The 12706-nt window shown below is 44.6% G+C and overlaps 2 protein-coding genes across 2 annotated transcripts in view; both read left to right on the top strand.

The window, feature by feature from the left end:
• asap1a (ArfGAP with SH3 domain, ankyrin repeat and PH domain 1a) overlaps positions 1-3202 on the top strand; it is a gene marked incomplete at its 5' end in the record, with an annotated part of 45299 nt that extends 42097 nt beyond the window's left edge. Inside the window, 4 exons of the mRNA XM_080858811.1 lie at positions 35-99; positions 283-1019; positions 2077-2199; positions 2362-3202. Coding sequence (XP_080714937.1) covers positions 35-99; positions 283-1019; positions 2077-2199; positions 2362-2436 — 1000 coding nt within the window. The 3' untranslated portion in view covers positions 2437-3202. The remainder of the gene's footprint in view (positions 1-34; positions 100-282; positions 1020-2076; positions 2200-2361) is intronic.
• A 1849-nt stretch (positions 3203-5051) lies between these two features.
• Positions 5052-12706, top strand: part of fam49ba (family with sequence similarity 49 member Ba) — a 26793-nt gene continuing 19138 nt past the window's right edge. Inside the window, exon 1 of the mRNA XM_080858917.1 lies at positions 5052-5120. The gene's annotated coding sequence lies outside the window, so the exon portion shown is untranslated. The remainder of the gene's footprint in view (positions 5121-12706) is intronic.

Here is a 12706-nt window from a genome sequence, read left to right as displayed (position 1 = left end):
GTGATTTTATGCTTCCTTCTTTTTTTTTTTCAAGCACTACATCAAGCAACACTAAATCCACACTTGGTCCAAGGGTTTTACCTAAACTACCTCAGAAAGGTGAGCTATTTGAATGTTTTGAGAGTAGGAAGATAATGCTTATACAGCACAGTGGTAGTCCTCAGAAACCCAGGCAGGCTTTTTTTAAACTGTATCAGTTCAATGTGATTATTATTAGTTTGACTCCCTTATGACTGACACATGTACCTAAACCTATCCCTCTCATGATCCTCTCTTTTCCAGTGGCACTGCGGAAGATCGACACAATCCACCATCCTTCCGTGGACAAGTCAGGAGGCTCCTGCCCAGAGCTCCTCCAGAAGCAGCTGCAGTCAGTAGAGAACAACCCCAGGCCCTCTGACCTTGCTGCTAGAGCTCCACAGTCGGCAGAGAGACCCCAGCCTGCAGAGAGACCTCAGCCTTCAGAGAGACCCCAGCCTTCAGAGAGACCCCAGCCTGCTGAGAGACATCAGCCTGCAGAGAGACCCCAGACTGCGGAAAGACATCAGCCTGCGGAGAGACCCCAGACTGCGGAAAGACCTCAGCCTGCAGAGAGACCCCAGCCTGCTGAGAGACCCCAGCCTGGAGACCTGCCCCCTAAGCCCCATGTGTCAGACCTTCCACCCAAGCCCCAGCTCTCCGACTTGCCCCCGAAGCCCCAGCTCTCCGACTTGCCTCCGAAGCCCCAGCTGTCAGACCTGCCCCCCAAACCTCAACTCAAGGACCTCCCACCCAAGCCCCAGCTGGCCGACCTGCCCCCCAGGCACTCGGTCTCGGAGGCCCCCGCAGCCAGACAGGCCCCGCAGGAGGAGGAGGCCACAGCAGCTACCCGGCTGCAGCAGCAGCAGGAGCAGCAGGCAGAAGAACAGTCCTCCAGCCAGCAGGAGGAGCTCTCTCCCCGACAGGCCAGTGAGGACACCAACGGAGCACCAGGCGGGGCAGTGGAGATGCCGGTGCCACTGCCCCGCCGGATCAACTCGGTGAGTGGGAGGGCTCTCGTCCACACAGTTTCCCTTCCACGTAAATACAGCTGGTGAAGAATGAGATTTCTTTCCCCCTGGCCTGAATTTAGGCATTGTGGCATTGAGTTTTAAAAGTATACGTCTATGTGTAGATATACAGCCGCGGAAAAAATTAAGAGACCACTTCAAAATTATCAGTTTCTCTGGTTTTACTATTTATTGGTATGTGTTAAAGTAAAATGTACATTTTAGTTTTATTATATAACCTACTGGCAACATTCCTACCAAATTTCAAATAAAAATATTGTCATTTAGATCATTTATTTGCAGAAAAATGACAATTGGTCAAAATAGCAAAAAAGATGCAGTGTCTTCAGATCTCGAATAATGCAAAGAAAACAAGCTCATATTCATTTTTAAACTACACAATACTAATGCTTTAACTTAGGAAGAGTTCAGAAATTAATATTTGGTGGAATAACCTTGATTTAAAATCACAACTTTCATGTGTCTTGGCATGCTCTCCACCAGTCTTTCACATTGCCGTTGGGTGACTTGTTTCCCTTCCACGTAAATACAGCTGGTGAAGAATGAGATTTCTTTCCCCCTGGCCTGAATTTAGGCATTGTGGCATTGAGTTTTAAAAGTATACGTCTATGTGAAGATATGAATATATTTCTACATTTAAAGGAAAGCAATGGTTTTCCTTTTTGTGCCAGTTGAGCATGGCCCTCTCGACCAAACACTGAAAATCTGTAGGATTTTAACCTCAAATACAAAAAAACCCTCAAATGCAATGTTACAGTCAAATAGAATATTGGAGTCTGTGGTTCATTCTAGAATGTAATAACCCTGCAATGACATGCCAAGGGGGTCCGTGCACCAACTACACACCCAGCAAACAGTAGAAACTCCAGATAGTTCTGAGCCATGACTCAATTCAATTCAATTCAATTCAATTTTATTTATATAGCGCCATAACAATACAATTGCCTCTAGGCGCTTTAGAGAAAGTGAGAGGGAGAGAGAGACACAACTGTTGTGTGAGTGTCCATCTGTCTGTACATCCCACCAGGTCAAGACCAAACACAAGCGGGTGAAGACCATCTATGACTGTCAGGCCGATAACGAAGACGAGTTGACCTTTGCCGAGGGAGAGGTCATCGTGGTGACGGGAGAGGAGGATACGGAGTGGTGGGTGAGTAGAGACGCCATTTCATGTTTCACCTCTCAGTGTTCTGACGAGAATGGAAGCCAAAGTCCACGTGACTAGTCAGTTGTCTCTTTATCAGTTTGCTCTCTATCAGTTTGTTTTTTTAACCCCTCTCACTGTGTCTCTCTCACCTTCTTCATCTTCCAGATTGGACACATAGAAGGCCAGCCTGAGCGGAGAGGGGTGTTCCCCATGTCCTTTGTGCACATTCTGTCCGAATGACAGTGTGACTGAACAGTGCGAGGCCCCTCTCCCTCTCCCCCTCTCTCTTTCTCTCTCTCTCTCTCTCTCTCTCGCTCTCTCTCTCCCTCTCACCCCTCTCCCCCCCTCTCCCTCTCTCTCTCTCTCTCTCCCTCCCTCTTTCTCTTTCTCTAGCACAAGCCCTCTCATAGACCTCCCACTGGGACCGTGGGCATAGCCTCTGTACATAGCTGCTGTAACCCAAACCAAGTCTTCAAGAGCCTAAGACTCATCCAAGGTGTCAGCCCAGCCTCCCTGCACCTAAAAGGGTTAAAATATGTACACCAATTATGTGTTGTTAAAAAGGAATAAATACAACTGTTATCCTGCCTACCAGTATTACCGTAGCCATAGCGACCCGGCATGCTGCCAAACAGGGTTTGCGGTAGCTATCCATCGGAATCTAGCACTTAACATTTTTTCAGTGTACGCTGTAAACTGTATGTACGTATATGTGTATACATATAGAAGCGATATGTATGTTCATTTTAAAACGTGTGTACGTGTACATAAGATATGCACACACGTTATGTATGTTATGTATAAGTATTTACCCATGCAGATACACTTCTGTGTAGATGTGACCCCCCCCCCATCCTGGGCTGGGATGTCTGCTCCTATTGGTTCTGTGGTTTAAAATATCATCTCTAGTGTTACTGAGAAAGTTCACAGAGGGCCATTACATTTGAATTAAATTAAAAAGAAATATATATATATATTGACTATTACTATAAATAAAGTGCTTCAATTTCCCACATGTAATTATATTGGCATGCTGACCAGGGAAGAAAATGAAATATTATATTCGATTTTTAATCTTTGAAACATCTCATACATAGCGCATCTTCTAAACACACGATAAAATGACATAAACCACTCGTGAAGCTAATCTGGCTTAGCCGCTTGCTTGTTAGTATTCAGAAGACCTTCCCCTTCAGCTCACTGCACCTATAGTGGGCTTGACTGAGTGGATGACGACGAGGCCTCAGCTGACATGGCTGGCTGCCGTGACGATTGTTGTGATCATTGCGCAGCCTAAACTGCTCCGAAATCTTTGGATCTATTTTCACAACCAGGCCAACTGATGTCATGACATGCCTCTGGGGACGACTCTCTTTTCCTTGTAAGGGGGTCCTGTTTGGTTTTTGGCGTTAAGACATGAATGGCAATGCTTGAAAAACATTGGAAGGCTTGCTGGTTTTAACCGTAGGCCTACCACACCCAATGCAAAAACCCTTGTCACATAGTGTGGTTTCATTGAACGGCACCCGCAAGGCAAGGCAGGTACCCAAGCTCACGTTTGCTGAGTTCAGGAAGTGTTTTGTTTGTTTTTTTTTCCTTTATGGCCTCTTGTCAAAGTGTACTGTGGAATGTTTTTTGTTTAAAAAAAAAAAAAATGTTTTGTTTTTTTACAGTTGTTTATTTTGGTGTGAGTTTTTGTTTTGTTTGTTTGCTTGTTTCATCCCTGTTTATTTGGCTTTGTGTGAGATTTCCAGCAGCGAGTGACTGAGGTTTCAGAATTACTTAGAATGACCTCTCTGCTGCCTCTCAGTGTGGTACCAGGCAGGGAGACGGGCTCACACTTTAGGTTCTTTAACAAGTGGTTGGTGTAGTAACAAGAGACATGTGTATTGATGAATGCTTCCTGTAGTCAGTTTGATGTTTAAGATATTTCACATATAGGCTTTCGGTGGGTCAGTAAGAAAGGGAGACACATCCTACCCTCATAGTGTTGAGAAAAAAAAAGAAAAAATATCTCCTCTGTTAAATAGGCTGTCAGCACAATTTCTATAACTAATGGGTATAAACCACATAAACAACAGTAACAACAAGAAGAACTAACACGACAAAGGTTTTTAGATCCATCAGCTACTGTGGTGCTCTGCTAAAGAAAACAGTATCTTTTGAAAATGTGTGTTTGTCACTGGTGTACCATTCCTGTATTGTGTAAATTTGAACTTCATGAGCCCATAATTGGACCAAACGTGTGCCAGTATTGTTTTAATGAAGACGTAGGATTTTCACTACCAGAGACTGATATAATAGCTTTTGTTCAACATGTGTCATTCCTTTATGTAATGCTGGATCCAGTATGGTGAAATGGCCGGTGTGGCTATCACTATTTTTTACATGTTTTGTTGTGAGAGAAGCTGAATGAATCCTATTGATTTGTAATCCTTTAATTAGGATGCAAGATGTATTTCCATGCAGTCCCATTCCTTTGATTTGTCTGTGTTTGCTGCACTGTATGTTTAGTCAAGAAGGAACTTGCAATTGAGTTGAGTACAGTAATAAAGATTTTACGTTGAAAGCACGACTATTTTCCTTTTTTAGTAAACTAGTTTACAGTATATGAAGGCTATGTCGTTTAAAGTGCCGGCGAAATGCACAGATCCAGCGAACACAAATGACAAACATTCATTTTGGCGCCTCTAGATCTTAGTTATTACACCACTTCCTATCCGTAAATCAATTCCTTTTATAGTGTGAAGGACTGCCTCTTTGAGACTGAAAGCTCCGAAGGACTAGAGCAAATGACAGCACACGTTTATGATTGGCCAACCCGGAACCAACTAGACGCTTCATCTCCACAATGATTTGTTGAGTTATAGTTTAATACTTGTTAGAGTGTGCGTTTCGAGGTCAACATTGCATCGCGAGTGACGGTAAGGTGTCCACGTTACTTATGAGTAATCAGTGAGTTATTTATCAGTAGCAGATGACTACATTTTTGTTGAATTTCAAGTTCATCACCTTTCGAGGTGCGTAAGTGGCGTACGGCAGTGCAACCTGATGAAACAACTTGTTTTCCCCTCGTGTTGCAGTCAAATATCTAAAACAAAAAACATTCTGGAAGTGTAGAAGTAACTGGCCTGTCTTATAGTAATGTTTTTTCTTCTTTTAATGCTTAAAAACAGTAATGAATAATTCGTGTCCGCAAAGAACATTTCGTCACGTAGAGAAGAAATGCTAATAGAACTACACCCAAGTTGGTAGGTAGCGTAATACTTCAGTGTATCGGTGGTGAAAGTAAGTGTGTATGCCATGTAAATGCAAACGCAAACAGGTGAAAGCAAACAAGTTTGTACTTTCAGATGGCAGTGCGTCTGAACGGAACGAATAGTGCGAAATGGCTGCAAATTCAAACTTCCTCTGTGTCAAGACAGATCATGCCACTTCCTGATTTTGTTTATTCAAAACAGGCATTTTATTCTTCCATTATTGTACAATACGTGGTAACCCTAACTACCACTGAACTAGTGTAATAGATGCAGGTTTTGTTTTTGATTGTGTAATCATTTTTAAAAGGTTTGTTTTGAATGAAGGACTTCTTGTAGGCATCTGTTGTATTATACACTCAATTTTACTATTGTTGTTGCTTTTGAACAGTTTTGTGAATGAAATCTCATGTGGAATTTCACTGATAATCATGTGAATGTTGTTCACTGATGAGCCTTAACGGAAAACCCTTTAATTTGGCTTATGCTAGTCTTGCAAGACTACATCTGATTTTGATGGGGCCACTTTGCATCGGAGGAAAAAGTACTCTGTCTATTTTAATCTATATATCTAATTGTCTAATATAACATAGATAACCGGTTTGGTCTTGCTTATGGTGTAAGCTGTCTGTTTTAAGTATACACCACTCCCCCTTGCCGAAATTAGAAAACGAAAGGCACGTTCGGTCTTCTTCAATCTAGGAAGTAGAACACTGGCAGGCATGGTATATTGCAAGGCAGTGGAACCTGCTAAAATACTATTCAGCCTATTCTATACTGACTTAACTAAACTGAACATTTCATCAAATGCTGTGTTGTGCACAGAGTGGATCTGTGGGGGACTGCTGAGTTTACAGTATATCAGATTCCCTCTACAGAAAGATCAGACTCAAGCATCATGCTTGACACTGAACACCCTGTCAGTTCATTAAAAGTAGCCCTTGATCAGCAGCAGATAGCAGGCGTGTGTGACTGTGTGTGTGTGTGGGTGTGAGAGAGTCAGTGTTTGTGTGTATGTGTGTGGGAGTGTGTTCTCTGCTATGCAAGGAGAGTTTTGAGCCACTGAGTCTACCACACTGATGACACTGCTGCATTGGGATTCCCAGTGGCTGGGATTTAAGCGTCCTCTTCTCAGTAAGTTTCTTTATGTTGTATTATTGTGTTGGAGCTGTTTTTACAGCCATTGCCAACAGTCCATGAAATCATTCTGAACGCTGTGTGTTCTATCTGTTAGCCCAGTCATTGTACGTACGTAGAGCTCCTATAGACCTTCTATAGTATAACAGAAAAAGGGGGGTTCCCTGTGCTTTGGAAAAAAAATTCTTAAACCTTATAATTATTCAGAAGAGGTCTGTTGGGTGTAATGATAGCAACATACTGGAGGTGCTGCTCTGTGCTTCCTGACATGACCTGACATCTAGCCTAGTGGTTCTAGCAGCTCTTGTGTTATTTCTATTTTAGCCAAATGAGACCGCTACTAGGCCAAGCTGAACTGAACTGCAATAGTGAATATGCATGTGCTTCAACAGGAGGAGCAACATTGTGTGTGTGTGTGTGTGTGTGTGTGTGTGTGTGTCTGTGTGTCTGTGTGCAGGAGAGAGAGAAAGGGAAAGAGAGGGGAGTTTGTGAGTGCTCACACTTGTATGGTCATGCTAGGGGAAGCGTGTTCGTACAGGTCTGATGGTTGAGGCTGACATCAATCCCTCTCGTTCCTGCCTGTGGCATTTTTCCCCTGCCTTTTTTCTCTGCAGCAGCAGCAGTCATTAGGCACTGGAGTGCCCTTGCTGTGGAGGGGACACCCTTGTGCAAGTGCCTGAACTAAATGCAGTCACCCTGAGAGACTAGAACACTGTACATTCCAACGGTGAATGAATGGAATATCTCAAAAGTCGTTTCTTGTTTTTTTTTTTTTTTTTTTCAAGAGAAAGTAATGCCCACCGTTTCTCACGTCAGCTGCACAAGTGCACAGTTTCACACATACAGTAGTTGCTTCCTGTTTGCTGCAAGTGAACTAAATACGCGAGAGAGCATTTGAGAGAGCTAAATACGTGAAAGAGCATTTTTGACTTTGACTTTGACTGGTGAAGGTGAGAAGCCTCTTAGCTGTGGGCTTCAGGTCCAACATTTTGTCTCAAGAGGAAATGGGCTTTTTTATCACTGTGAAGAGGCAGGGTTTCAGTTCCTCTAGTCAGCACTTAGATCTCTAATAAAATCCCTAAAAGGGATTAAAATAGTGACAAGTTGTGCAGAGTTAAAGCATGTCTGTTGTTCATGCAAATCCAGTTGCTTCAAGCGTCTTGAGTCAGCCAAGCACAGCACAGCACAGCACACGCAGCCAAGCACAGCACAGGCCGGCCCAGCCAGGCACGGCACAGACCAGCCCAGCACAACACAACACAACACAACACAACACAACACAACACAACACAACACAACACAACACAACACAACACAACACAACACAACACAACACAACACAACACAACACAACACAACACAACACAACACAACACAACACAACACAACACAACACAACACAACACAACACAACACAACACAACACAACACAACACAACACAACACAACACAACACAGCACAGACCGGCACAGCCAGGCACGGCACAGCACAGCCAGGCACGGCACGGCACAGCACAGCACAACACAGCACAACAACAGAGCACAGCACAGCACAGCTCAGCAACACAGCACAACAACACAGCACAGCACAGCAAAGCTCAGCACAGCACAACAACACAGCACAGCACAGCATAGCACAACACAGCACAGCACAACAACACAGCACAACAACACAGCACAGCACAGCACAACACTGCACAGCACAGCACAGCACAACAACACAGCACAACAACACAGCACAACAACACAGCACAGCACAACACAGCACCACAGCACAGCACAGCACAGCACAACACTGCACAGCACAGCACAGCACAACAACACAGCACAACAACACAGCACAGCACAGCATAGCACAACACAGCACAGCACAACAACACAGCACAACAACACAGCACAGCACATCATAGCACAACACAGCACAGCACAACAACACAGCACAACAGCACAGCACAGCACAGCACAACACTGCACAGCACAGCACAGCACAGCACAACACTGCACAGCACAGCACAGCACAGCACAGCACAGCACAACAACACAGCACAACAACACAGCACAGCACAACACAGCACCACAGCACAGCACAGCACAGCACAACAACACAGCACAGCACAGCACAGCTCCAGACTCTTAGTTGAAGTTTAGCTCTCTTTCTGCTTATTGAGATAAATAATGTATTAGCTCACTGGAATCACTGAATCAGCCTTTAAGAAGTTTCTGTTGGTTTTCTGATGGAGAGAGACGTGGAGAGAGTCTATTTATATATTTGATAATGTTATTAATAATAATATTTGTATGTATTTATAATTAAAGTGGTTTACTGCTTTTGCATGTTTATCAAGTCTTGTCAAGCTTATTGTTCCTCTACATTTAAAGCAGCACTATGCAACATTTTGCCTCTTTTTGAGGGTAAGGGTTAGGATATGTTTGTATCAGCTACTTCTTGAGCCACTACTATTGGTATCATCGGGTATCACCTGTTCGGAACACCCTTCAAAATGTAAGAAAAGCCTTCACAGCCCGATATTGCCAACAAAATCAAGAAAAAGACGTCAGTTAGCATGTTTGCAAGCTTTCATCACTGCCAACTGGGCTTTTGATGGTGTTTGCAAGATTTCTTCATGCTTTTAAGGTTAGTAGCTAGTTTTAGACCTAAACTCCATAATGCTGCATTAAGATAAAGTTGTAAATGTTGGCATTGGAGCTGGGACTTAAAACTGTGTTGATGCCAGAACTATAGGCACGTGATTACCTATATATGCCACGGGAAGGCCTTATAGTTATATTTGCCATGTAAACATCACCGCCTTTGATAACACTCCTATTGACCCACCATGAGCAATCAATGAAGCATAATTGTAGATGGTGCTGCCAATGAGGAATTGAAATAGTCTGCTATTTGTGGCCAGGGGTCAGATAAAGCTAAGGCTCTGGGTGGATAAGTGGGTTGGATAGTGTGGTGTTATTTTACAGTCATTATTAACCACCCATAATGGGTGACCATCAAATATGAACTACATACACATCAAAGTTGCAGTTCCTTTAACAACCACAAGATGTCACAGTTATGCTATGGATTGCAGTGAAATAAAAGGGTGCTGTTGATCAACATTCATCAATATTAATCAGTCCGTTTAACTTTTACAATGTGGCTACTTAAAGCTATTACATAAAATACTTACAAAGTAAATGTAGCGAAAGCCAGAGGTCCTTACTAACTGCGAGCCTATCATCAGCATTACATTTTTTTTACAGACATCCTGGAGAGTCCCTCCATGATTGTGAACTTCTCTAAGCTCCCGCCTGGTCAGAGGCCGAGGCTCATTGAGAAACTTCAGAGGATTGTCTATTAGAGGTGGGAGAAAGAATCAATACAGTGTAGTATCGCAATACTTTTTAGCACGATATATTTATTTATTTAATATTATGGTTTGTTGGTACATACAGTACATCTACTCCGATAGCACTGCTTCTAACGTCCACAAGAACCTTTTTTGTGGCACAGCGGAGTTCAGAATAAATGTACCGCGCCAAGATGGCTGCTGGTTTCCCTGTTTAAATTGAGTGTGTGGCTTTATTTTGTCTTAAAAATGGGAGAAATAAAATTGCAGTTGCAGATTTGAATCATAAAGAATCCCGACAATATTGTATGGTGGCCCAGATATGGTGACAGTATCGTATCGTCACCTCTGTGGTAGCTCCCACCCCTAGTGTCTGTAAAGGGGTGTTTATGTGCTGCAGCTGAGGCTGTTCAGTGAGACTGCTTTACAGAAGCATTTGGTGACACGTGTCCATATTAAGCTATGCTCTTGAGCAGATTATATTTGTACCTTTAAAAAAGTATCAGCGCTAGATGTGATGGTATTGATTGCCTTGAGGTGTAAGGATTTTTTGATGGTCCGATACTATATGATTGGTAAAGCAACTAGTAATAGTGCATTCCAACAGCATCTGACGCGCTAATGCGCTCAACATTGATTTGGATCAAATCCGAGGAAAACATTGGCTGGTTGCATACTTTTCACGGTCCCATTCAAACTCCCTAGACCCTCATGTGTAGGTGTGTGGGAGTGTGTTCTCTGCTATGCAAGGAGAGTTTTGAGCCACTGAGTCTACCACACTGATGACACTGCTGCATTGGGATTCCCAGTGGCTGGGATTTAATGGTCCTCTTCTCAGTATGTTTAATGACGTTATGTTCGTTATATTCCTTATATTATGTTGGAGCTGTTTGCCAACAGTCCATGAATTCATTCTGAGCGCTGTGTGTTCTATCTGTTAGCTCAGTCATTGTATGTACGTAGAGCTCCTATAGACCCTCACCCTAGTTGCATCCATGTCCTACCTGTTTGTCATGGCTAAGAAGGGACTCCTGATCCAACTTTGTGCGTCTGTATTCCAGTGGCATCTCCCAGTATTACACCTGTCTGTTAAAACATCCTCATGAGTGACAGCTCAGCTGAGCATCACTACCACTGTGCCTCTGGCCTACGCCCTCTCTCTCTCTCTCTCTCTTACCTGTGCCTCTGGCCTACGCCCTCTCTCTCTCTCTCTCTCTTACCTGTGCCTCTGGCCTACGCCCTCTCTCTCTCTCTCTCTCTCTCTCTCTCTCTCTCTCTCTCTCTCTCTCTCTCTCTCTCTCTCTCTCTTACCTGTGCCTCTGGCCTACGCCCTCTCTCTCTCTCTCTCTTACCTGTGCCTCTGGCCTACGCCCTCTCTCTCTCTCTCTCTCTCTTACCTGTGCCTCTGGCCTACGCCCTCTCTCTCTCTCTCTTACCTGTGCCTCTGGCCTACGCCCTCTCTCTCTCTCTTACCTGTGCCTCTGGCCTACGCCCTCTCTCTCTCTCTCTTACCTGTGCCTCTGGCCTACGCCCCCCCCCTCTCTCTCTCTCTCTCTTACCTGTGCCTCTGGCCTACCCCCTCTCTCTCTCTCTTACCTGTGCCTCTGGCCTACGCCCTCTCTCTCTCTCTCTCTTACCTGTGCCTCTGGCCTACGCCCCCTCTCTCTCTCTCTCTCTCTCTCTTACTTGTGCCTCTGGCCTACGCCCCCCCCCCCCCTCTCTCTCTCTCTCTCTTACCTGTGCCTCTGGCCTACCCCCTCTCTCTCTCTCTTACCTGTGCCTCTGGCCTACGCCCTCTCTCTCTCTCTCTCTTACCTGTGCCTCTGGCCTACGCCTCCTCTCTCTCTCTCTCTCTCTCTCTTACCTGTGCCTACGGCCTCTCTTGCTCATCTGAGAGCTGTTTTACGCCCTCTCTCTCTCTCTCTTGCTCACCTGTGCCTCTGGCCTACGCCCTCTCTCTTGCTCACCTGAGAGCTGGTTTACGGCCTCTCTCTTGCTCACCTGAGATCAGGCGCTAAAATGTGTTCAAAGACTGTCACGTCACAGCACACACACTCTGTCGGTAGGAAAAGCACTTCATTGTCAGGTGGGGTCCATCATCAGGAGTTCTTTCTTTCTTAAGACATACCTCGCATGGAGTAGTTTACCATTACACTGTGATCCGTAAGGCTCGTAGGTGGGCCTTGTTTTTTGAGAGACGTTTATTGCATGCATGGAATGTCATAACAATGGTGGTTTCCTGTGTTCCGTACAGCCCTTCTTATTGGATTAATATCTCAAGCCAAGCACACCCCTCTTAATCCAGAATTTGGCAGCTTTTACTGCAGTGATATCTCAGTGAGGATATGTCTCACACTGGCTCACCCTAAGTTTAATACTGAGTTTCTCATTGTTCATTTGTAGCAGTGACTATACGCCCTGTGTGGATAGGAACTCACCAAAACAGTTTAGGTGATGCAGAGATCACAGCTGACATTTTTGTGTGAGGACGAGGCCTGGTGTGCAGACCTGCTGACCTGAGAACTTGAGCTTGTGTACCTGGGTGTTCAGATCCCATTCATTCCTGGTCCTGTGAGGATGATCCTGCAGAGGGCATGACGGAGCAGGGGAAGGCACAGGTGAGAGTGGAAGTAGACCCAAGGAGTGGGACATTCATGTAGCACCCTGTTTAACATCTGTGGTGAGAAAATACTACTTGATGCATCTGAGAGAGGCAGACTATGTGAGAAACATCCACCAGGGGGCGAGAGAACCCTTCCCAACTATCTAAAA

The sequence above is a fragment of the Sprattus sprattus genome, assembly GCF_963457725.1.
Source record: "Sprattus sprattus genome assembly, chromosome: 20".
NCBI lineage: Eukaryota > Metazoa > Chordata > Actinopteri > Clupeiformes > Clupeidae > Sprattus > Sprattus sprattus.
This window is presented reverse-complemented; position numbering and strand designations above follow the sequence as displayed.